The 25,872-nt window shown below is 48.8% G+C and overlaps 2 protein-coding genes across 4 annotated transcripts in view; one reads left to right on the top strand and one right to left on the bottom strand.

Annotated features, from left to right (window-relative positions):
* LOC140489166 (protein FAM227A-like) overlaps positions 1 to 25,535 on the bottom strand; it is a 136,146-nt gene extending 110,611 nt beyond the window's left edge. Inside the window, exons 1-5 of one of the 3 annotated variants that reach the window (XM_072588405.1) lie at positions 25,338 to 25,535; positions 21,918 to 22,061; positions 18,857 to 18,939; positions 11,755 to 11,809; positions 9,957 to 10,021 (exon numbers count right to left, since the gene is read on the bottom strand). In XM_072588405.1, the coding sequence (XP_072444506.1) occupies positions 9,957 to 10,021; positions 11,755 to 11,809; positions 18,857 to 18,939; positions 21,918 to 22,041 (327 nt within the window). In that variant the 5' untranslated portion in view covers positions 22,042 to 22,061; positions 25,338 to 25,535. Of the gene's footprint in view, positions 1 to 9,956; positions 10,022 to 11,754; positions 11,810 to 18,856; positions 18,940 to 21,917; positions 22,062 to 23,654; positions 25,205 to 25,337 lie in introns of those variants that run through there. The other 2 variants (XM_072588406.1, XM_072588404.1) reach the window with 2 other exon arrangements.
* A 24-nt stretch (positions 25,536 to 25,559) lies between these two features.
* Positions 25,560 to 25,872, top strand: part of cby1 (chibby 1, beta catenin antagonist) — a 39,401-nt gene continuing 39,088 nt past the window's right edge. Inside the window, exon 1 of the mRNA XM_072588408.1 lies at positions 25,560 to 25,662. The gene's annotated coding sequence lies outside the window, so the exon portion shown is untranslated. The remainder of the gene's footprint in view (positions 25,663 to 25,872) is intronic.

Below are 25,872 nucleotides of genomic sequence, written 5' to 3'. Positions count from 1 at the left end.
TCAGTCAGTGTCGAGATGGTCAGTCAGTGTCGAGGTGATGGTCAGTCAGTGTCGAGGTGATGGTCAGTCAGTGTCACGGTAATGGTCAGTGTCGGGGCAAAGGTCAGTCACTGTCACGGTAATGGTCGGTCAGTGTCGGAGCGATGGTCAGTCAGTGTCGGGGGATGGTCAGTCAGTGTCAGGAGGATGGTCAGTCAGTGTCGAGGTGATGGTCGGTCAGTGTCACGGTAATGGTCAGTGTCAGGGCAAAGGTCAGTCACTGTCGCGGTAATGGTCAGTCAGTGTCGGAGCGATGGTCAGTCAGCGTTGTGGTAATGGTCATCAGTATCGGGGTGATGGTCAGTCAGTGTCTGGGTGATGTTCAGTCAGTGTCGGGGGATGGTCAGTGTCTGGGTGATGGTCAGTCAGTGTCGGGGAATGGTCAGTCTGTGTCGAGGTGATGGTCAGTCAGTGTCACATTAATGGTCAGTCTATTTCAGAGGATGGTCAGTCAGTGTCGGGGAATGGTCAGTCAGTGTCAGGGGATGGTCAGTCAGTGTCGTGGTAATGGTCAGTCAGTGTCAGGGGCAATGGTCAGCGTCGTGGTGATGGTCAGTCAGTGTCGGGGCGATGGTAAGTCAGTGTCGGGGGATGGCCAGTCAGTGTCGGGGGGATGGCCAGTCAGTGTCTGAGTGATGATCAGTGTCGGGGTGATGGTCAGTCACTGTCGTGGTAATGGTCGGTCAGTGTCGGAGCGATAGTCAGTCAGCGTAGCGGTAATGGTCATCAGTGTCGGGGAATGGTCAATCAGTGTCGGGGTGATGGTCAGTCACTGTCGTGGTAATGGTCAGTCAGTGTCAGGGGATGGTCAGTCAGTGTCGTGGTAATGGTCAGTCAGTATCCTGCTAATGGCCAGTCAGCATCTGAGTGATGGTCAGTGTCGGGGTGATGGTCAGTCACTGTCGTGGTAATGGTCGGTCAGTGTCAGGGGATGGTCAGTCAGTGTCGTGGTAATGGTCAGTCAGTATCCTGCTAATGGCCAGTCAGCGTCTGAGTGATGGTCAGTGTCAGGGTGATGGTCAGTCACTGTCGTGGTAATGGTCGGTCAGTGTCGGAGCGATGGTCAGTCACGTCGCGGTAATGGTCAGTGTCAGGGAATGGTCAATCAATGTCGGGGTGATGGTCAGTCAGTGCCTGGGTGATGGTCAGTCAGTGTCGGGGGGATGGTCAGTCAGTGTCGGGGGGATGGTCAGTCAGTGTCACGGCAATGGTCAGTCAGTGTCGTGGGATGGTCAGTAACCTTCACAGTAAAGGTCAGTCACTGTTGCGGTAATGGTCAGTCAGCATCGGACGGATGGTCAGTCACTGTCACGGTAATGGTCAGTCAGTGTCACGGTAATGGTCGGTCAGTGTCGTGGTAATGGTCAGTGTCACAGTAATGGTCAGTCAGTGTCGGGGGATGGTCAGTCACTGTCGCGGTAATGGTCAGTCACTGTTGCGATAATGGCTGGTCAGTGTCGGGGGATGATCAGTCACTGTCATGATAATGGTCAGTCACTGTTGCGGTAATGGTCAGTCAGTGTTGGGATGGTCAGTCACTGTCACGGTAATGGCCAGTCAGTGTAGGGATGGTCAGAGTCGGGGATGGTCAGTCATTGTCGGGGTAATGGTCAGTCAGTGTTGGGGGGATGGTCAGTCAGTTTCAGGGGATGGTCAGTCAGTGTCTAGTCGATGGTCAGTCAGTGACATGGTAATGGCTGGTCAGTGTTACGGTAATGGTCAGTCAGTGTTGGGGCGATGGGCAGTCACTGTCGCGGTAATGGTCGGTCAGTGTCGGAGCGATAGTCAGTCAGCGTAGCGGTAATGGTCATCAGTGTCGGGGAATGGTCAATCAGTGTCGGGGTGATGGTCAGTCACTGTCGTGGTAATGGTCAGTCAGTGTCAGGGGATGGTCAGTCAGTGTCGTGGTAATGGTCAGTCAGTGTCCTGCTAATGGCCAGTCAGCGTCTGAGTGATGGTCAGTGTCGGGGTGATGGTCAGTCACTGTCATGGTAATGGTCGGTCAGTGTCAGGGGATGGTCAGTCAGTGTCGTGGTAATGGTCAGTCAGTATCCTGCTAATGGCCAGTCAGCGTCTGAGTAATGGTCAGTGTCAGGGTGATGGTCAGTCACTGTCGTGGTAATGGTCGGTCAGTGTCGGAGCGATGGTCAGTCACGTCGCGGTAATGGTCAGTGTCAGGGAATGGTCAATCAATGTCGGGGTGATGGTCAGTCAGTGCCTGGGTGATGGTCAGTCAGTGTCGGGGGGATAGTCAGTCAGTGTCGGGGGGATGGTCAGTCAGTGTCGGGGGGATGGTCAGTCAGTGTCGGGGGGATGGTCAGTCAGTGTCGTGGGATGGTCAGTAACTTTCACAGTAAAGGTCAGTCACTGTTGCGGTAATGGTCAGTCAGCATCGGACGGATGGTCAGTCACTGTCACGGTAATGGTCAGTCAGTGTCACGGTAATGGTCGGTCAGTGTCGTGGTAATGGTCAGTGTCACAGTAATGGTCAGTCAGTGTCGGGGGATGGTCAGTCACTGTCGCGGTAATGGTCAGTCACTGTTGCGATAATGGCTGGTCAGTGTCGGGGGATGATCAGTCACTGTCATGATAATGGTCAGTCACTGTTGCGGTAATGGTCAGTCAGTGTCGGGATGGTCAGAGTCGGGGATGGTCAGTCATTGTCGGGGTAATGGTCAGTCAGTGTTGGGGGGATGGTCAGTCAGTTTCAGGGGATGGTCAGTCAGTGTCTAGTCGATGGTCAGTCAGTGACATGGTAATGGCTGGTCAGTGTTACGGTAATGGTCAGTCAGTGTTGGGGCGATGGGCAGTCACTGTCGCGGTAATGGTCGGTCAGTGTCGGAGCGATAGTCAGTCAGCGTAGCGGTAATGGTCATCAGTGTCGGGGAATGGTCAATCAGTGTCGGGGTGATGGTCAGTCACTGTCGTGGTAATGGTCAGTCAGTGTCAGGGGATGGTCAGTCAGTGTCGTGGTAATGGTCAGTCAGTGTCCTGCTAATGGCCAGTCAGCGTCTGAGTGATGGTCAGTGTCGGGGTGATGGTCAGTCACTGTCATGGTAATGGTCGGTCAGTGTCAGGGGATGGTCAGTCAGTGTCGTGGTAATGGTCAGTCAGTATCCTGCTAATGGCCAGTCAGCGTCTGAGTAATGGTCAGTGTCAGGGTGATGGTCAGTCACTGTCGTGGTAATGGTCGGTCAGTGTCGGAGCGATGGTCAGTCACGTCGCGGTAATGGTCAGTGTCAGGGAATGGTCAATCAATGTCGGGGTGATGGTCAGTCAGTGCCTGGGTGATGGTCAGTCAGTGTCGGGGGGATGGTCAGTCAGTGTCGGGGGGATGGTCAGTCAGTGTCGGGGGGATGGTCAGTCAGTGTCGGGGGGATGGTCAGTCAGTGTCGGGGGGATGGTCAGTCAGTGTCGTGGGATGGTCAGTAACTTTCACAGTAAAGGTCAGTCACTGTTGCGGTAATGGTCAGTCAGCATCGGACGGATGGTCAGTCACTGTCACGGTAATGGTCAGTCAGTGTCACGGTAATGGTCGGTCAGTGTCGTGGTAATGGTCAGTGTCACAGTAATGGTCAGTCAGTGTCGGGGGATGGTCAGTCACTGTCGCGGTAATGGTCAGTCACTGTTGCGATAATGGCTGGTCAGTGTCGGGGGATGATCAGTCACTGTCATGATAATGGTCAGTCACTGTTGCGGTAATGGTCAGTCAGTGTCGGGATGGTCAGAGTCGGGGATGGTCAGTCATTGTCGGGGTAATGGTCAGTCAGTGTTGGGGGGATGGTCAGTCAGTTTCAGGGGATGGTCAGTCAGTGTCTAGTCGATGGTCAGTCAGTGACATGGTAATGGCTGGTCAGTGTTACGGTAATGGTCAGTCAGTGTTGGGGCGATGGTCAGTCACTGTCGCGGTAATGTTCAGTCAGTATCGTGGTAATGGGCAGTCAGTGTCACGGTAATGGACGGTCAGTGTCATGGTAATGGTCAAGCAGTGTCAGGGAGATGGTCAGTCAGTGTCGAGGCGATGGTCAGTCACTGTCGCGGTAATGTTCCATTGGGGGGATGGTCAGTCACTGTCACGGTAATGGTCAGTCACTGTCGGGGGATGGTCAGTCAGTGTCGAGGCGATGGTCAGTCAGTATCGCGGTTATGTTCGGTCCTGGGGGATGGTCAGTCACTGTTACGGTAATGGTCCGTCAGGGGGTTGGTCAGTCACTTGTACGGCAATAGTCGGTCACTGTCAAGGGCAATGGTCAGTCACTGTCGTGGTAATGGCTGGTCAGTGTCAGGAGGGACGGTCAGTCAGTGTTACGGTAACGGTCGGTCAGTGTCGAGGCGATGGCCAGTCCCTGTCCCGGTAATGGTCAGTCAGTGCCACGGTAATGGCTGGTCAGTGTCAGGAGGACGGTCAGTCACTCCTGTGTTAATGGTCAGTCAGTGTCGTGATAATGGTCAGTCACTGTCACGGTAGTGGACAGTCAGTGTCAGGGGGTGGTCAGTCACTGTCGCGATAATGGACAGTCAGTGTCAGGGGATGGTCAGTCACTGTCACAGTAATGGTCAGTGTCGGGAGATGGTCAGTCACAGTCATGGTAATGGTTGGTCAGTGTCCGGTGGATGGTCAGTCAGTGTCCGGTAATTGTCGGTCAGTGTCGGGGGCAATGGTCAGTCAGTGTCGCGGTAATGGTCAGTCAGTGTCAGGGGATGGTCAGTCAGTGTCAGGGGATGGTCAGTCACTGTCATGATAACGGTCAGTCACTGTTATGGTAATTGTCAGTCAGTGTTGGGATGATCAGTCAGTGTCTAGTCAATGGTCAGTGTCATGGTAATGGTCAATCAGTGTCAGGGGGATGGTCAGTCACTGTTGCAGTAATGTTTGGTCACTGTTGGGGGAATGGTCAGTCAGTGTCGGGGGGATGGTCAGTCAGTGTCGGGGGGATGGTCAGTCAGTGTCGGAGGATGATCAGTCAGTGTCGGAGGATGGTCAGTCAGTGTCGGAGGATGATCAGTCAGTGTCGGGGGATGGTCAGTCACTGTCGCGGTAATGGCTGGTCAGTGTCACGGTAATGGTCAGTGTCGGGGCGATGGTCAGTCACTGTCGCGGTAATGGCTGGTCAGTGTCGCAGTAATGGTCGGACAATGTTGGAGCGATGGTCAGTCACTGTAATGGTCAGTCAGTGTCAAGGGCAATGGTCAGTCACATTCACGGTAACGGTCAGTCAGTGTCGAGGGGATGGTCAGTCACTATTGCGGTAATGGTCGGTCAGTGTCGAGGGGATGGTCAGTCACTGTCACGGCAATGGTCAGTCAGTGTCGGGGGATGGTCAGTCAGTGTCAGGGGGATGGTCGGTCAGTGTCGGGGCGATGGTCAGTTAGTGTCGGGGCGATGGTTGGTCAGTGTCATGTTAATGGTCAGTCAGTTTCACAGGATGGTCAGTCAGTTTTAGGGGATGGTCAGTCACTGTCACGTTAATTGTCAGTCAGTGTCAGGGGATGGTCAGTCACTACCACGGTAATGGTCAGTCAGTGTCGAGGGGATGGTCGGTCACTATCACGGTAATGGACAGTCACTGTCGCGGTAATGGCTGGTCAGTGTCGCGGTAATGGTCAGTCAGTGTCGCAGTAATGGTCAGTCAGTGTCAGGGGATGGTCAGTCAGTGTCATGATAACGGTCAGTCACTGTTATGGTAATTGTCAGTCAGTGTTGGAGGATGATCAGTCAGTGTCGGGGGATGGTCAGTCAGTGTTGGAGGATGATCAGTTAGTGTCGGGGGGATGGTCAGTCAGTGTTGGGAGATGGTCAGTCAGTGTCGAGGGAATGGTCAGTCAGTGTCGAGATGGTCAGTCAGTGTTGGGGGATGGTCAGTCAGTGTCGGGGGATGGTCAGTCAGTGTCAGGGAGATGGTCAGTCAGTGTCAGGGAGATGGTCAGTCAGAGTCTAGTCGACGGTCAGTCAGTGTCATGGTAATGGTCAATCAATCAGTGTCAGGGGATGGTCAGTCACTGTTGCAGTAATGTTTGGTCACTGTTGGTGGGAATGGTCAGTCAGTGTCAGGGGGATGGTCAGTCACTGTCATGGTAATGGTCAGTCAGTGTCGAGGTGGTCAGTCAGTGTTGGGGGATGGTCAGTCAGTGTTGGGGGATGGTCAGTCAGTGTCAGGGTGATGGTCGGTCAGTGTCAGGGTAATGGTCAGTCAGTGTCAGGGGGATGGTCAGTCACTGTCATGGTAATGGTCAGTCAGTGTCGGGGGATGGTCAGTCAGTGTCACGGTAATGGTCGGTCAGTGTCGGGGCGATTGTCAGTCACTGTCGCGGTAATGGCCGGTCAGTGTCAAAGTAATGGTTAGTCAGTGTCGGGGCGATGGTCAGTCACTGTCACGGTAATAGTCGGTCAGTGCCGGGGCGATGGTCAGTCACCGGTCGCGGTAATGGCCAGTCAGTGTCACAGTAATGGTCAGTGTCGGGGCGATGGTCAGTCACTGTCGCAGTAATGGCTGGTCAGTGTCGCAGTAATGGTCGGACAATGTTGGAGCGATGGTCAGTCACTGTCGCGGTAATGGTCAGTCAGTGTCAAGGGCAATGGTCAGTCACATTCACGGTAATGGTCAGTCAGTGTCGAGGGGATGGTCAGTCACTATTGCGGTAATGGTCGGTCAGTGTCGAGGGGATGGTCAGTCACTGTCACGGCAATGGTCAGTCAGCGTCAGGGGATGGCCAGTCAGTATCACGGTAATGGTCAGTCACTGTTGCAGTAACGTTTGGTCACTGTCGGGGGATGGTCAGTCAGTGTCGGGGGAATGGTCAGTCAGTGTCAGGAGGATGGTCAGTCAGTGTCATGGTAATGGTCAGTCAGTGTTGAGATGGTCAGTCAGTGTTGGGGGATGGTCGGTCAGTGTCATGTTAATGGTCAGTCAGTGTCAGGGGATGGTCAGTCACTACCACGGTAATGGTCGGTCAGTGTCGAGGGGATGGTCGGTCACTATCACGGTAATGGACAGTCACTGTCGCAGTAATGGCTGGTCAGTGTCGCGGTAATGGTCAGTCAGTGTCGCAGTAATGGTCAGTCAGTGTCAGGGGATGGTCAGTCACTGTCATGATAATGGTCAGTCACTGTGATGGTAATTGTCAGTCAGTGTTGGAGGATGGTCAGTCAGTGTCGGGGGCATGGTCAGTCAATGTCGGGGGATGGTCAGTCAGTGTCAGGGGAATGGTCAGTCAGTGTCGAGATGGTCAGTCAGTGTCGGGGGATGGTCAGTCAGTGTCAGGGAGATGGTCAGTCAGTGTCAGGGAGATGGTCGGTCAGAGTCTAGTCGGCGGTCAGTCAGTGTCATGGTAATGGTCAATCAGTGTCAGGGGATGGTCAGTCACTGTTGCAGTAATGTTTGGTCACTGTTGGTGGGAATGGTCAGTCAGTGTCAGGGGGATGGTCAGTCACTGTCATGGTAATGGTCAGTCAGTGTCGAGGTGGTCAGTCAGTGTTGGGGGATGGTCAGTCAGTGTCGGGGGATGGTCAGTCAGTGTCGGGGGATGGTCAGTCAGTGTCAGGGGGATGGTCAGTCAGTGTCAGGGGGATGGTCAGTCAGTGTCAGGGGGATGGTCAGTCACTGTCATGGTAATGGTCAGTCAGTGTCGAGGTGGTCAGTCAGTGCTGGGGGATGGTCAGTCAGTGTCGGGGGATGGTCAGTCAGTGTCAGGGGGATGGTCAGTCACTGTCGGGGTGATGGTCAGTCAGTATCATGTTAATGGGCAGTCAGTTTCGGGGGATGGTCAGTCAGTGTCTAGTCGATGGTCAGTCAGTTTCAGGGGATGGTCAGTTAGTGTCTAGTCGATGGTCAGTCAGTGTCATGGTAATAGCCGGTCAATGTCATGGTAATGGTCAGTCAGTGTCGGGGCGATGGTCAGTCATTGTCGGGCTAATGGTCAGTCAGTGTTAGGATAATGGTCAGTCAGGGTCGGAGCGATGGTCAGTCACTTGCGGTAATGGCCGGTCAGTGTCACGGTAATGGTCAGTCAATGTCGGGGTAATGGTCAGTCAGTGTCGAAGCGATGGTCAGTCAGTGTCACGGTAATGGTCGGTCAGTGTCGGGGCGATGGTCAGTCACTGTCGCGGTAATGGCCGGTTAGTGTCAAAGTAATGGTTAGTCAGTGTCGGGGCGATGGTCAGTCACTGTCACGGTAATAGTCGGTCAGTGCCGGGGCGATGGTCAGTCACCGGTCGCGGTAATGGCCAGTCAGTGTCACAGTAATGGTCAGTGTCGGGGCGATGGTCAGTCCCTGTCGCGGTAATGGCTGGTCAGTGTCGCAGTAATGGTCGGACAATGTTGGAGCGATGGTCAGTCACTGTCGCGGTAATGGTCAGTCAGTGTCAAGGGCAATGGTCAGTCAGTATTGCGGTAATGGTCGGTCAGTGACGAGGGGATGGTCAGTCACTGTCGAGGGGATGGTCAGTCACTGTCACGGCAATGGTCAGTCAGCGTCAGGGGATGGTCAGTCAGTATCACGGTAATGGTCAGTCACTGTTGCAGTAACGTTTGGTCACTGTCGGGGGATGGTCAGTCAGTGTCGGGGGATGGTCAGTCAGTGTCAGGAGGATGGTCAGTCAGTGTCATGGTAATGGTCAGTCAGTGTCATGGTAATGGTCAGTCAGTGTCGTGGTAATGGTTGGACAGTGTCGGGACAATGGTCAGTCACTGTTGCGGTAATGGTGGGTCAGTATCGCGGTAATGGTCGGTCTGTGTCAGAGCAATGGTCAGTCACGGTCACGGTAATAGTCAGTCAGCGTTGGGATGATGGTCAGTCAGTGTCGGGGGGTGGTCAGTCAGTGTCGGGGTAATGGTCAGTCACTGTCTTGGTAATGGCCGGTCAGTGGGATGGTCAGTCACTGTTGCGGTAATGGTCAGTCAGTGTCACAGTAAAGGTCGATCAGTGTCAGGGGCAATGGTCAGTCACTGTCGGGGTAATGGCTGGTCAGTGTTGGGGAGGCAGTCAGTCAGTGTCAGGGTGATGGTCAGTCAGTGTTGGTGGATGGTCAGTCAGTATCGTGATAATGGTCAGTCAGTGTCACAGTAATGATCGGTCAGTGTTGAGGCGATGGTCTGTCAGTATTGAGGAGATGGTCTGTCAGTGTCGTAGTGATGGTCAGTCACTGTCATGGTGAAAGTCTGTCAGTGTCAGGAGATGGTCAGTCAGTGTCGCGGTAATGGTCAGTCAGTGCCACGGTAATGGCTGGTCAGTGTCGGGGGGACGGTCAGTCACTCCCATGTTAATGGTCAGTCAGTATTGTGATAATGGTCAGTCAGTGTCACGGTAGTGAACAGTCAGTGTCAGGGGGTGGTCAGTCACTGTCGCGGTAATGGTCAGTCAGTGTCGGGAGATGGTCAGTCAGTCATGGTGATGGTCAGTCAGTGTCCGGTAATTGTCGGTCAGAGTCGGGTGCAATGGTCAGTCAGTGTCACGGTAATGGCTGGTCAGTGTCAGGTGGATGGTCAGTCCCTGTTGCAGTAATGGTCAGTCAGTGTCGGGGGATGGTCAGTCACTGTCGCAGTAATGTTTGGTCACTGTTGGGGGGATGGTCAGTCAGTGTCGGGGGATGGTCAGTGACTGTCTCAGTAATGGTCAGTCAGTGTCGGGGGATGGTCAGTCACTTTTGCGGTAATGGTCGGTCAGTGTCAGGGGGATGGTCAGTCACTGTCACGATAATGATCGGTCACTGTCATGGTAATGATCGGTCACTGTCACGGTAATGGTCGGTCACTGTCACGGTAATGGTCAGTCACTGTCACGGTAATGGTCGGTCAGTGTCAGGGTTTAACAGAGTCTGGACGGGATGTTGGTGGGGGATTGTGTTGACAAGCCCACATTGACTGAAATGAAATGTTGTCTTTGGTGAAATGTAAGGAAAACAAGTGAAATGCACCAACCTTGCTCTTTGGGCGTTTCTCCAAAGGTATCTCTGGAAATTTTGAACCAAGATGTGGTCTCGATTCTGGAAAATCAATGAACATTGGCAGAAGCGAGTATATGAGAAGGTATTGCTGACAGAGAGAGTGTGCATGTACTCCTGATGTTTCAGTGTTTGAGCAAGCTGTCAGTGGTACTGACAGAGTAACAATCATCGAGATATTTGTCTACAGGCAGAATGCTTATAGGACAGGAAAACTCAGCTGTTTTAAACATCACCATTCAGTAGCAACATTCAGTACAGGCATCAACCATATGGTCATAACAGTCTGTACAGGTATCAGTGATATCACAATAACAGACTGTCCTGGAATCTGTAACAAAGTATCAATAGTTAGCCCCTGTATCAATGACACAGTAATGACAATCTACACTGGTACAGTAATTATAAACAGTACCAGTAATAAGAATCTGCACAACTATCAGCGACATGGTAACAACAGTCTATCAGAGATCAGTGATGATCTTACTCCACAACAACCTGATGAAGGAGCAGTGCTCCGAAAGCTAGTGCTTCCAAATAAACCTGTTGGATCATAACCTGGTGTTGTGTGATTTTTAACAGAGATCAGTGACACAGTAAGAAGAGACTGTATCAACATCAGTGAAACAGTAATGACAGTGAGTACAGACATCAGCAGCACAGCCATAGCAATCTACACAGGCAATGACACATATCAAAATCAAACCCATTATCAGTGACACAATAATGACAGTCTACCTGTATCAGTGACAGTGAAACAACAGTTTGTACAGGCATCAGCAACATGGTTACAACATCCTATAACACCCAGTATCAATTGTTTTTATCGGTATCAGTGACACTATCACAACAGCCTATACAGGTATCAGTGACACTGTCCCGACAGCCTGTACAGGTCTCGGTGACGCTCTCACGACAGCCTGTACAGGTATCAGTGACGTTATCCCGAAAGCCTGTATAGGTATCAGTGACACTGTCCCGACAGTCTTACAGGTATCAGTGACACTGTCCTGTCAGCCTGTATAGGTCGAGGTGACACTGTCCCGACAGCCTGTACAGGTCTCAGTGATGTTGTCCTGATAGCTGTACAGGTCTCAGTGACATTGTCCCAACAGCCTGTACAGGTCTCAGTGACATTGTCCCAACAGCCTGTACAGGTCTCAGTGACACTGTCCCAACAGCCTGTACAGGTCTCAGTGACACTGTCCCAACAGTCTGTACAGGTCTCAGTGACATTGTCCCAACAGCCTGTACAGGTCTCAGTGACATTGTCCCAACAGCCTGTACAGGTCTCAGTGACACTGTCCCAACAGTCTGTACAGGTCTCAGTGACATTGTCCCAACAGCCTGTACAGGTCTCAGTGACACTGTCCCAACAGCCTGTACAGGTCTCAGTGACATTGTCCCAACAGCCTGTACAGGTCTCAGTGACATTGTCCCAACAGCCTGTACAGGTCTCAGTGACATTGTCCCAACAGCCTGTACAGGTCTCAGTGACATTGTCCCAACAGCCTGTACAGGTCTCAGTGACACTGTCCCAACAGTCTGTACAGGTCTCAGTGACATTGTCCCAACAGCCTGTACAGGTCTCAGTGACATTGTCCCAACAGCCTGTACAGGTCTCAGTGACACTGTCCCAACAGCCTGTGTCAGTCACATATTAACAACCGTGTGGACCAGTATCAGAGACATGGCAATGAGTCACAGTCACTTATATAATATTTCATTACACTAATTCCCAGCTTAAGAAATAACTTAATATTTGACATTCTTACTCTCTGATTGGATGTTGGCCGGTAGCACACCTTCTTTATTTCGAGTTTCAACAAGCTGTGAAGAATCAAAGTAGATAGAATTACCAACAGTGAACTCAGACAGAGACACACTGCTTCAGGTTGGTCACAGAAGTTTCCAGCATTGATCATGCTATGTGCTTTTAAAAAAAATATTTTACGGGATGTGGGTGTCATTGTCTGGGGCTGTATTTATTAATTAACACTGGTTGCCCTTGAGGTAGTGGAAAACTGCCTTCTCGAACCACGACATTCCATGTGCTGTGGGTTGACCCACAATGCTGTAAGGGAGGGAATTCCAGGATTTTGACCCAGTGACAGTGAAGGAGTAGCAATATATTTCCAATTCAGGATGGTGAGTGACCAGGAGGGGGAATAGCACATGTCTGCCTCTTTTATCCTTCAAGATGGTGGTGATCGTGGGTTTGAAAAGTGCTCTGGGTCTTTGGTAAATTGCGACAGTCTGTATCTTGTAGATACTACTCAATGGTGCTGAGTGCCAGTGGTGGAGGAAGTGAATGATGTTGGATGTGGTGCCAATCAAACGGGCTGCTTTGTCCTGGATGGTGTTGAGCTTCTTGACTGTTGTTGGGGCTGCACCCATCCAGGCAAGTGGGAAGTATTCCCTCACACACTCCTGTCTGGCGCCTTCTCGATGGTGGACAGGTTTTTGGGAATCAGGTGGCGCGTTACTTGGTGCAGATCCCTTGCTCCTGACCTGTTATAGAGTCACAGAGATGTACAGCATGGAAACAGACCCTTCAGTCCAACCCGTCCATGCCGACCAGATATCCCAACCCAATCTAGTCCCACCTGCCAACACCCGGCCCATATCCCTCCAAACCCTTCCTATTCATATACCCATCCAAAAGTCCTTTTAAATGTTGCAATTGTACCAGCCTCCACCACTTCCTCTGGCAGCTCATTCCATACATGTACCACCTTCTGTGTGAAAAAGTTGCCCTGTACGTCTCTTTTATATCTTTCCCCTCTCACCCTAAACCTATGCCCTCTAGTTCTGGACTCCTCCACTCCAGAGAAAAGACTTTGTCTATTTACCCTATCCATGCCCCTCATAATTTTGTAAACCTCTATAATGTCACCCTTCAACCTCTGACGCTCCAGGGAAAACAGCCCCAGCCTGTTCAGCCTCTCCCTATAGCTCAAATCCTCTAACCCTGCCAACATCCTTATAATTCTTTTCTGAACCTTTTCAAGTTTCACAACATCTTTCTGATAGGAAGGAGACTAGAATTGCACGCAATATTCCAACAATGGCCTAACCAATGTCCTGTACAGCCGCAACATGACCTCCCAACTCCTATACTCAATACTCTGACCAATAAAGGAAAGCATACCAAACGCCTTCTTCACTATCCTATCAACCTGCGACTCCACTTTCAAGGAGCTATGAACCTGCACTCCAAGGTCTCTTTGTTCAGCAACACTCCCTAGGACCTTACCATTAAGGTGTATAAGTCCTGCTAAGATTTGCTTTCCCAAAATGCAGCACCTCGCATTTATCTGAATTAAACTCTATCTGCCACTTCTCAGTCCATTGGCCCAGATACTGTTGTAATCTGAGATAACCCTCTTCGCTGTCCACTACCCCTCCAATTTTGGTGTCATCTGCAAACTGTTCTTGTAGCCACTGTATTTAGGAACAGGAGTAGGCCTCTCAGCCTTTCAAGGCTGCTCCACCATTCAGTAGGACCACGGCTGATCCAGCACTGCATAACTCCCCGTAAACCTTGATTGCTCTATTGATCAAGAACCTATCTATGTCAGCCTTAAATATACACAAGGACTCTGCCCCCACAGCTCACTATGGCATGGAGTTCCAAAGACACATGATCCTCAGAGAGAAGAAATTCCTCCCCATCTAAGTCTTAAATTAGTGACCCTTAATTCTGAGACTATGCTCCCTGGTCCTAGACTCTCCCATGAGGAGAAACATCCCCTCAGTACTTACCACGTCAAAGGAGGTTCAAGAAACAAAACCATTACAGGAACAGTTTTTCTCCCATGCTGTAGTACCCAGCGATGGTTAAAACAAAATCCATCACGAGCGTTGATGGGACACAAACAAATGAAAGAATAACTGAAGCCTTCCTGAAAGGTGAGCATGATTCAAGGTAATATTGTCTGCCTTCACTAAATGAGACTCAGAAAGTAGATCCTGAATTAAATAAATTGGCGCAGTCAGCTTACACTGAAATACAGGCCAAAGGAGTGCTATTATCTGAAGAATGGAGTGTGCTGATAAGGAAGTAAAAAATAAAGTTGTCATAGTCCCAGAGGTCCGCAGGATTATTTTCTCATTAGAAAGAGACTGGTGGTGCACGGTGGCTCAGTGGTTAGCACTGTAGCCTCACAGCACCAAGGACCCGGGTTCAATTCCAGCCTTGGCCTGTGTGGAGTTTGCACACTCTCCCAGTGTCTGCGTGGGTTTCCTCCGGGTGCTCCGGTTTCCTCCCACGGTCCAATGATGTGCAGGTCAGGGTGAATTGGCCGTGCTAAATTGCCCCTGGTGTTAGGTGCATTAGCCAGAGGGGAATGGGTCTGGGTGGGTTACTCTTCAGAGGGTCAGTGTTGACTTGTTGGGACGAAGGGCCTGTTTCCACACTGTAGGGAATCTAATCTAATCTTAACCGGAGGATTGCCAAGCCTTTGGCGAGGGCTGAGGTTGAGAAGGCGAGGGCTGAGGTTGAGAAGGCGAGGGCTGAGGTTGAGAAGGCGAGACCTTCATGGTAACCTCAGCCAGTGGGGGAACTGAGCCTAAGCTGTTTACGTCACTCTGTCTCACAAACCAGCTGTGCAGCTAAATGAGCTAACCAACCTCCTGAGTGTAGCCCTTCTCACAGATGAAGAATAGCCAGTTGTACATCAGATAGCAATACTGCCCAGCTGTCATTGGGAGATATTGTGGGTAGCCTATGGCAGGACATGTGAGGTTTTGATAACACAGGTATCCATAAACAGGTAGTTTACCTGGCCAAAATTGCATAAAGAAGTTCTGCAGTTTTGTAAAACATCCGTATTGTTAAGTTGTAGATAAACAATGCAGCAACTGGAAATTTCAAAGCAGGAGATGTAGTTTTGGTACTGTTTTCTTTACAAGGTGAGCCAATAAAAACAAAGTTCAGTGGTCACTCCAAAACAGTTAAAAGGGTTTATAATGGGACATTGATAATGGATACTCCTGGTCGTCTTCTGGAGTACTGTGTTCAGTTCTGCTTGTCTTGCTGTAGGAAGGATATTAAATTTACCAGGATGTTGTCGGGAATGGAGGATTTGAGTTATAAAAATAGGCTGAATGAGCTGGGACTGTTTTCACTGGAGCATAGGAGGTTGAGGGGTGATCTCATTGAGGGTTATAAAATCATGAGGGGCATAGAGAAGGTGAATAGCAAGGGTCTTTTCCCTAGGGTGGGGGAGTTCAAAACCAGGGGGCACATTTTTAAGGTGAGAGGAGAAAGACTTAAAAAGAAGGGGTAATTATTTTTTTACACAGAGAATGTTTCGTGTATGGAATGAACTGCCTGAGGAAGTGGTGAATGCAAATACAGTTACAACTTTTAAAAGACATTTGGATAGGAAAGGTTTGGAGGGATATGGACCAACGCAGGCAGTGGGACTAGTTTTGCTTGGAAAGATGGTTGGCGTGGAGTAGTTGGACCAAAGGATCTGTTTTCATGCTCTATGACTCTATGTAGGGAAAATAATCAATTATGTTACGTGAACGCGTTGAAATAGTGTGACGTAGAGAAGACAATAAGAAAGTCCAGGTATATCAGGTAGTAACTGCAATAGAGGAGGATAGAGGAAAAAAGGACGGGAGTGAAGGAAAAATTTACAATGCTCAAAAAGAACTCCTTTCTATTAGATTAAAAAATTTGAAGTTATTCGAAAGTTAAGGCACTGTTTTTGCATCTGGTGAAAAATCGACAGGGAGATATAGTGAGACTGCTCAAGAGGTACAAAGGAATTTGCAAAGATACACTTAGATGCATCACACTAACCAAATGTGACTTTGATGGGGGTAATTTGGGTCCAATAAATCAAAATCTATATTGATTAAACCAAAAGAAACAGACCCAAGTAACAAAAGAAATTCGACATGAGTTGGAGAATCGATTGATCGAAACAAGCAGATCGAAACAATTAGTGCTCTCCTGTAGTATTGGTTCCTAAGCCATGCATTTCAACTAGATTATGTGTAGGCGATAGGAAAATGAATACTGCCACAATGACTATTTCATACCCTACTTCCAGATAAGGAGGTTGCTAGAGTTGGTAGTACGTTATTCTTATCCAAAATTCATTTCTTAAAGAGATATTGGCAGGGACCGTTGACAATAGCAAAGGAAATTAATACTCTAGCACATTCAATAGATTGTGCCAATTTTGGGTTATGCTATTTGGATTGAAGAATTCCCCAGCCATTTTTCACTGAATAATGAGGAGAGTTAAAGCCAAAGTACCTAATTGTATAGTTTACTTGGATAATGGTATTAGAGGAGAAAGTGAGGACTGCAGATGCTGGAGCTCAGAGCTGAAAATGTGTTGCTGGAAAAGCGCAGCAGGTCAGGCAGCATCCAAGGAACAGGAGAATCGACATTTCGGGCATCAGCCCTTCTAATGGGCCTCCCCCTAAACATATTATGGAGATAACCTATTCTATTTTAAAGGCAAGTATAAGGTGCTGTGTTCCAGATATGATTTGATTGGTCCACCACTAAGATTTAATCAAAACACGCTTTCTTTTTTCACGAGGCAATTAAAATGCAACTAAACAAAGAATTGTTACTGTATAGATAGATTTAACAATGTCTTATTTAATCCTAATCATCAATTGTTCCAATATACATAGCATCCCCTAAACACACCCTTTGCTAAAATGCAATGCAGCAAAACAGTTATTATTCTCACATGCTGTCTCTCTCCAGTCTAGTAGATAGAAACACTGGAAGGAACAATCTGCCTGTTCAGATTTCTAAGAGGAGAGCTCTGTAAATCTTCAATCTAACAGAAAGAATGCTAGCTGTCTGCTCCAGCAGCTGACTAACAAAGAAAAAGTTACTGAAAGCAAACCCAAAGTCCTACGGGTCTATGTGACCCTGCTCACTCATGATTCTTTTGTCTTACTCTAAAAAAAAACACTCAAAGAGAAAACCCAAATCTATTTACAAACTGCCTGCCGGGAAGATACACCTCAGCACCATTGAGGCAAAACACTTCCACAAGAGAAGCAGGATAGAGCACATTCTTAAAGCACAGTATCATCACAAAGGAATATGTAGAACAACTATACAACTTGCTTAATCAATTGCAGTTGGCAGGGTTAATGTTACAACATGCTGTCACTTTAAAAAGGTTATTCTGTCCTTGTTCTTTTTTCAAGAGAGGATATAAACGCAGAGGTGCCGAAGTGTCTAGGAAGTTACTAGTTTAGCAATGGAAGGGGAGTGGCCAGTTTTCCCAATTCAGGTTCTCTCTGGTTTGTTTTAGCTGTAGCAGTCACAAGATGGGCGAGTCCAGGGGAATTGCAAGCTTCAGTGAAGAGCTCCTCGGACCTTCTTCTGAAACGTCTCTCTGAATGTTGTTCTCTCCTGCCTGTAGGAATCTGCGTTTGAATTTACCATTTTGCCAAGGGGTTTTGATCTACTGGAATAGTAAATTAATGATAGTGGCTGTATCGGGTTAGTTCAGTTTTCCAATAGTTAAGTTATTCTAGACTCTGCTTCCTTTTGTTCATGTTTAATCTGCAGTGTTTAAATAAATTCTGTTTTGCTTAAAGCCGAGTGGTTTGACCAGCTGCACCGCTCCTGGAACACCCACTTCACATCTGCCTTGAACATAATAAACCTTCAGGGTCGAGGATACCTTCTTAAAATATTTTGATGGAGTCTGGCCTGGTCCATAACACAACTAGTAAAACGTGAATTTACAAAGGCAAAAGTAATGTATTTGGGACACATTTTAGGGCAAGATCAAGTGTCACTCTGAACAGCAGAAGTAAGATTGAATTCCCCATCTCTGAAACAAAACAAGATATAATTGGATTTTTGGGTCTGACTGTATGACTATGACTCTCTTTGTATCTAATTTCAGTACAATAGCTGTAACCTTGAGCAACTTGCTATAAAAACAGGTAGAGATGCCATGGTCAACAGAATGCCAGATAGCCTTTGAAGAGGTGAAAGCAATTTTGACAAATGAACCTGTAATTAATGGCAGCTAACTTTACAAACCGTTTAAACTAGCACTATCGATTTAGGATTTGGAATAATTCTCTTCTAGGCTGATGAGAGCAGAATGGAGAAGTGAGTGGGTTATCTTTCCAAGTACTCTGCCGATCAGAAAAGATAATCCACGATGGAAAAGGCAGCTTTGGCAGTGTTTGCATTTCTTTAACACTTTGAAGCTTATGTTAAACATCAAAACTATGGGAGGCTTTGGATTTTGACTGATCATAACTCAGTAACTTTTATTGTGAGATTTAAGATTAAAACACTGTGAGAGTGTTCTGTTAGAGATTTTTTTCCCAACTTTTTAATGTAAAGTTTATGTCGAGGAAAAAAATGTTTTTGCTGATGATTTATTCTGAATGCAAGTTATATAGTAAATAAGAATCTAGTGATCTATTTGGTCACTTCTATCTCTCACTGGGTGATACTCCTGATCACTCCTGTCTCTAAGTGGCTCTCTCAGTGAGCCCAGTCTCTGACTGGGTGATGCTTGATGTATTCAGACACTCTTGTCTCTCACTAGGTTACACACTCAGCCCCATCTCTGAGTGATACACTCCATCGCTCCTGCCTCTCACTGGGCGATACACTCGATCGCTCCTGCCTCTCACTGGGCGATACACTCGATCGCTCCTGCCTCTCACTGGGCGATACACTCGATCGCTCCTGCCTCTCACTGGGCGATACACTCGATCGCTCCTGCCTCTCACTGGGCGATACACTCGATCGCTCCTGCCTCTCATTGGGTGATACTCAGTGTATCACTGAAAGGCAAAGTGCTGGGAGCTGGACAGTAACAGCCTCATGTGGAAAACAAGACAACTGTGACTCACCAAGGCTTCAGGATGAGCGTACAATGTGCCACTGAAATGCTGAATCCTCTCGTTCACCAGGTTCATTGAGCCAATCACGAACGCTGAACATTGTTGGTTAAGTAAAAAAGAAATAAATCGACTGTCCTGAATCCACTGCAGCATCATTCTGCCTATAATCCTCCCCTAATCACTCCACTCTGCCGTTCATCTCCCCCAATCCGCAGCCCACTCTCTTAACTCCTCCTCCTCTTCTCTCCCCCCTCAACCAGCTCCCCTTTTCTCTCTCCTACCTTCCCTCCTTTCCCTTCTCTGATGATGGCCCACCTTGTCCTCCTCTCCCCCACTCTCCCCCTTTCCTTTCCCCATCCTCCTACATCTCTTTCTCTCCCAGCTTCCTTTCCTCCACCACCTCCCATCTCACCCTCCTCCCTCCTACTCACTGCTGCACCTTCCTCAGGTCTTAGCGCTGCCTGCTCACACGAGTGATGAAGTCACATTTTAAAATCTGTCAAATTGAGTCCAGTCTGAACTGGGGAATCTCCAGCCCCAGAGCGAATGTCACTACCACCCAGCCTTGGAGGTGTTGGCTTAGCTGAGTTGATGAGAAAGTAAGGACTGCAGATGCTGGAGATCAGAGCTGAAAATGTGTTGCTGGAAAAGCGCCTGACCTGCTGCGCTTTTCCAGCAACACATTTTCAGTCGCTGAGTTGATGACCATCCCTCTTGTTTCAAGCCTTACTCCTTAGAATGGCATCCAGTAACCACTGAAAGATTGCAACTTCAGCTCCAGAGTTATCACTTGGGTGAAGTGTTTATACCAAGACTGCATTGACCATTTCAGGTGGACATCAAACATCCCCATGGTACACCTATAAAAACAAACAGCACTCCCTGGTCTCCCAGCCAATATTTAAGACCAAGGCAGAGGGTAGTTGTGGAAGAGTGTTTTTCTTACTGGAGGTCTGTGACCAGTGGTGTCTCATAAGGATTGGATCAGTGCTGGGCCCCCTGATGTTCGTAATGTATAAATGTCCTCCCAGGACAGGTATACATGGGGTTAAATACAGGGTAAAGCTCTTTCTACATTTTAAAAGTGAAAGTAAAGCTCCCTCTACACTGTCTCTATCAAACACTCATAGATTTCATAGAATCCCTACAGTATGGAAACAGGCCCTTCAGCCCAATGGGTCCACACTGACCCTCCGAAGAGTAACCCACCCAGACCCATTCCCTCTACCCTATATTTACCACTGACTAATGCACCTGACCTACACATCCCTGAACACTATGGGACAATTTAGCATGGCCAATTCACCTCACCTACACATTTTTGGATTGTGGGAGGAAACCGGAGCACCCGGAGGAAACCCATGCAGACAGGAGGAGAATATGTAAACTCCACTGTGCCGCCCATCCCAGGACAGGGACAGGGATCACACCGGACTAGATAGACAGTAAAGGCCTCTCTTTTAAACTGAAAGTAAAGTTCGCTCAACTATTGTAAACTAAAAGTAACCTACTCTCTACACTGTCCTCAACAAATACTATGAGGACAGAGACAGCACGTGTTTAGAGATAGAATAAAGTTCCATTTATACCGTCCCTCATTAAATCCTGTGATGACAGATACAGTTAGGGATAATGTACAGAATAAAGCTCCATCTACACTGTCCTCCATCAAACACTCTCAGGACAGATACACCACAGTGTTAGACACAGAATAAAGTTAACTTTGCATTTCTCTCATTAAACACACCCAGGATATGTAAGGTGGCTCAGTAATTAGCACTGCTGCCTCAGTGTACCAAGGGCCTGGGTTTGATTCCAGCCTCAGGGACTGTCAGTGTGGAGTTTGCACATTTTCCCCATGTCTGCGTGGATTTCCTTCAGATGCTCTGGTTTCCTCCCACAGACCAAAATTATGCAGGTTAGGTGGATTAGCCATGGGAATTGCAGAGTTACAGGGATAGGGTAGGGGATGGGTATGGGTGGGACAATGTTTGCAGGGTCAACATGAACACGATGGGTCAAATGGCCTGCTTCCACGATGTAGGGATTCTATGTACTGCGTGGGATTCGATACAAAGTAAAGCTCACTCTGCACAGTCCCCATCAAATACTCTCAGGACATGTGCAATACAGGGTTAGATACTGAGTAAAGCACACTTTACACTGTCCCTTATCAAACCCTCCTGGGACAGGGACAATATGAGGTCAGATACAGAGTAAATGTCTCTCTGCTCTTTATAAAACTGAAAGTAATGTCGCCTTGACTCTGTTCCCACCAAATACTCTTGAGTCAAGATAGCATGGGGTTAGATCCAGAGTAAAGCCAACTCTACTCTTTGAAACTAAAAGTAAAACTCCCTTCACATTGTCCCCATCAAACCCTCCTGGGACAGGCACAACAGGGACTTAGATAGACAGGAAAGCTCACACTACACTTTTAATCTGAAAGTAAAGCCCTCTCTACTCTTTTAACTAACAGTAAAGTTCTGTCAACACCATCTCCATCAAACACTTTTGGCCAGGGACGAGACAGGGTTAGATACAGAGTAAAGCTCTTTTCAATGGAAATTGAAGTGCACTCTACATTTTACCAATTAGCTCTCGCAGGATAGTCACAGCATGTTGTTAGACACCTCTACTCTTAAAGTTCCCTCTACTCTTTTAAACAGAAGTTAAAGCTTCCTCTACACTGTTCCATTAAACAATCCCAGGACAGGTACAGCATAGATTAGATACAGTAAAAGATTCCTGTACTCAGCCAATCCTGAGTGCATAAGTAGGTAGAAATCAGAGAAACGGTCTTCAGAATTATGGATAAATGCGTTCATATTTGTGAAAGGAGGCTTTGGGGAGGCCATTTGTGTGACGTTTTCCAAGCAGCCATCCACTCGTACAGCCACGTCCTCTGTCTTAGCCGGCTTCAATGAGGAGATTAAATAGCCCTTCAGCCCTCACTGCTAATCGTCAGTGTCCTATCAGCTACCTTCTCACACTGTCTGCTGTCTCCCTCATACCTTGACACGACAAGAGCCCCACACAGCGATGGGATTGAGCAAAACAAAAAGGATGCGTGTGGGAGAATCCTGCAGATGTTTCTTCACCATCTGCCTCTGCCGGGCTGCCACCTCCGCTGATAGATCTATGTCCTCTTCATAGAGCACCATTGGAGTAAGGGCTGTGTTGATCTCAACCATCTTCACACTGCTTACTCACTCTGAAGGGAGAATGCAGGACATAGCCAAGTTAACATAGTCACCTGCAAACAGCACAGGATCTGCCTGTGCATGTAGTGAGGGATAAGGGGGTTTCAATTGGAGGTAAATGGGAGTGAGGCACAGACAGTGGGGGGAGGGGGGTCAGTGAGAGTGCGGAGTTGTTTGGAGAGAGTGGGGGCAGTAAGACAGGAAAAATGTAGGAGGGGGTGGGGAGCAGGAGAGGGGCCAGGTGAGTGTGTGAGGGGTGGGGAGAAGGTCAGGGAGCATGGGGAAGGGGGCAGCAGGGGTGCTTTGGGAGAGTTTAGGAGGGGTGAGGGGCAGTGGGTGGTGAGAGTGAGGAGAGGGCATGGTGGAGAGTCAGGGAGGAGATGCAGAGAGTGTTTGAAGTAGCAGTGGGTGAGGGGGTGTGGGGAGAGTGGAGGGGAGGAGGGAACAGTGTGGGAGAGAATGTGAGGAGATGGGGCAGACTGGGAGGAATAAGGAAGGGTATGTGGCAAGAGTGAGTGAGGAAGTGGGGCAAAATACACAGGGAGAGTGATGGGGAGATCTCGATAAGGGACAATGGAGGGAGGGGAAGGAAGTGTGAGGGAAGGGAAGGTGAGAAAGGGAGAATGAAGAGAGTGTGGCTGAGAGGATGGCGGAATGTGGGAGAGGGACACAGATGATGGAGGGAATGAGAGGGGATGGGGTAGGGAGAGAGGGGGAAGAGAGGAGGGACAGAGACTGGGGTAGGGGTAGGAAGTGGGGAAATGGATGGGAAGCAGTGGGAGGAGGAATGTGAAGAGTGGTTGGGTGGTGTGGGAAAAGTGAGGGAGGGAGTCTGGGGAGAGGTTGTGGGAGGAAGGGAGGGAGGGACGGAGAGGGGAGAGGGGTGGAGGTGAGGGAAGAGAGAGGGAAGGGGTTAAGGGTGGTTGAGGTGGGTAGAGAGTGGTGTGGGAGAGGGGTTGGTGGGGAGAGAAAGGGAGATATGGGAGAGGGAGGGAATGAAGGGAAAGGGAGGGAGAAGGGTCAGAGAGACAGAGTAGGTGGAACTGAAGCAGGGAAAGGAGTGAGGAGAGAAGCTGGGGTGGTGGGGCTGGGGCGAAAGATGGCGGGAGGGTGGTGGGGGAGAGAGGTGAGAGGTCAGATATCTGGACTAGAAAAAGGGAGGGAGGCATCAGTTGAGAAATGGAACTAGAAAAGACATGAGAAGGAGAAAGGTAGGATCAAGAAAGGGAGGGAGGTACAGGGTGAAGATAGGGAGTTGGGGGTGAAGAAGGAGGGATTAGATGAGAAAGAGTTGGGGGGAAAGACCAATGGTTGAATTTGGGTAAGAGACTGGGAGAGGTGGGGAGGGAGAGGAGAAAGTGAAGGATTAGTTGGGTAGAGTCACGATGCGGGAACTGTGGCGTGGGTCAGGGGCATGAGTGATGGGGTAGGCTTGTGAAGAGTTGGAATAGGGGTAGGTTTGTGAAGAGTGGGAGTGGGGGCAGGGAAGTGGGGGAGAGATTGGGGGAGAGGCAATGGGGAGTGGGAGAGGGTTGTGAGGAGTGGGGCAGGGGTATATGGGGTCAGGGCAGGGGAGCAGGACAGACTTTCTTTAGTTTTCTCACTCTATTTCTCTGTTTGTCTGTGTTTCTCTTACTCTCTATCTATCGTTATCTGTTTTGAGCCTCCAATTCTTTATCATTTCCCTCAGTCTCTATTCTCTCCCTCTGTCTCTCCACGCTCTCATGGTTTTCTCTCCTGTCTTTTTATTCTTGTTATCACTCTTTCTCTCTATTTTGTCTTGCACTCTCTATTCTGTCTTTCACTCTCTCTCACACATTATTCTCTCTATTCTTTTTCACTTTATTCTCTCTACCCCTCCCCTCACTCTCTATTCTACCTCTCTCTCTATTTCCTTTCTATCATTTTTACTTCACTCTATTACTGTTTCCTATTCTCTCTCTCCCTCTCTCTGTTCTCTTCCTCTCTCTATCCTCCTTCAGTACTTCTGTTCCCTTCCTAATTTTCTATGTTCTCTCCCTATTCTTGCTCTCACTCTCTATTTTTTCTCTATACTCCCCTCTGTTTTCTCTCAAAGTCTCTATTTTCTCTCTTTTCAATCATTATTCTCTCCCCATCTCTATTCTATATTCTCTCCTAACCTCTCTCTGTTGCCACTGTCACTCTGTTTACTCTCTCTATTCTCCCTTACACACTCTTTTCTCTATCTCTGTTGTCTCTTTCTATGTCTCTATTCTCATCCCCTCATTTATCCCCTTATTTTCGCTTTCTCTCTTATTATCTACCTTTGTTGTCTCTCTTTTTTCCCTCTGTCACTGTTGTCTCTCTCACTTTCTCTGTTCTCATTTGCTCTCCCTCTCTGTATTCCCACTCTCTATTCTCTGTCAAACTGTGTCTCTGTCTATCTCTATTTTCTCTATTTTCTCTCCCTCATTCTCAATCCTATTACTATATTCTCTCTCTCCTTCCTTACTCTGTAATGCTCTATTCTCTCTCCCTCACTACTCTCTTGTTTCTATATTCTCTCTCTATTTCTCTCCCTATTGTCTTTCCCTTTCTCTATTCTCTCTCTAGCCCCACTCTCTATTCTCTGTCCAATTCTCTGTTGTCTCCCTCTATTTCTCTATGTTCACTCTCTATTCTCTCTGTATTGTTCTATTGTCTCTAACTCCCCAACGCCTCTTTCTATCTCTCTATTCTCACTCTCTATTGTTTTTCTCTTTCCCTATTTGCTCACTCTCACCATTCTCTCTCACTCTTTTTTCTCTCTCTCACTCTCTATTTTCTCCCTCTGTATCTCTTTACATGCTCTCATTATCTCTCTGTACCTCTCTCTCACATTTTCTCTATACTGACACTCTATCTATTCTCTCTCTCTATACTCTATTCTCCCTCTCACTACACTCTATCTATTCTCTCTCTATCTCTCTATTCTCCCTCTCACTACACTCTATCTATTCTCTCTCGTCTCTCTCTCTACACTATCTATTCTTTCTCTCTCTCTCTCACTTCTCTGTTGTCTCTCTCCCTCTCTCCACACTATCTATTCTCGCTCTCTTCACTGTTGTCTCTCTGTACACTCTATCTATTCTCTCTCACTCTACAGTCTCTCTCTCTCGCTAAACTCTATCTATTCTCTATACACTCTATCTATTCTCTCTATACTCTCTCCCCCCGCCCCCTCTGTTCTCTTCTCCCTCCCCCCCTCTCTTCTCTCCTCCCTCCCCCCCTCTCTTCTCTCTCTCTGTTCTCTGTTCTCTCTCTCCTCTCTCTGTTGTCTCTCTCACTCTCTCCATTGTTGAGGCAGTTGCTGTGGGAACCGGGCGCCTCCACAATGACATGAGGGGGACGGTGGACGTGTTTTAAGGATGGTTTCTGGCTGGTCACCGGGTTTCAGAGCTACGGACAGTGGGCAGCTGCTCGGGAAAGAATTGCAGAGGCCGGTGGCCCGAGGAATGTGACGGCGGCTGAGGCAGAGAGCGCAGACATGCGCTGAGAGTTAAATTGTTCATCACAAAGAACACCCCCCCCCCCCCGGCAGCATGGACTCATCCGGTGAGCGAGGCGCAGGCGCAGGCGCAGAACCTGGAGGAACTGGAAGAACAACAGAAGGTGAGAAAGAGAAAGAGAAAGAGAGAGAGAGAGGGGGGAGGAGAGAGGGGGGAGGAGAGAGGGGGGAGGAGAGGGGGGAGGAGGGAGGAGGGAGGAGGGGGGGAGGAGGGAGGAGGGAGGAGGGGGGGAGGAGGGGGGGGAGGAGGGGGGGGGGGAGGAGGGGGGGGGAGGGGGGGGGGGAGGAGGGGGGGGGAGGGGGGGGGGAGGAGG

The sequence above is a fragment of the Chiloscyllium punctatum genome, chromosome 18 (assembly GCF_047496795.1).
Source record: "Chiloscyllium punctatum isolate Juve2018m chromosome 18, sChiPun1.3, whole genome shotgun sequence".
In the NCBI taxonomy this organism is placed as follows: Eukaryota; Metazoa; Chordata; class Chondrichthyes; order Orectolobiformes; family Hemiscylliidae; genus Chiloscyllium; species Chiloscyllium punctatum.
This window is presented reverse-complemented; position numbering and strand designations above follow the sequence as displayed.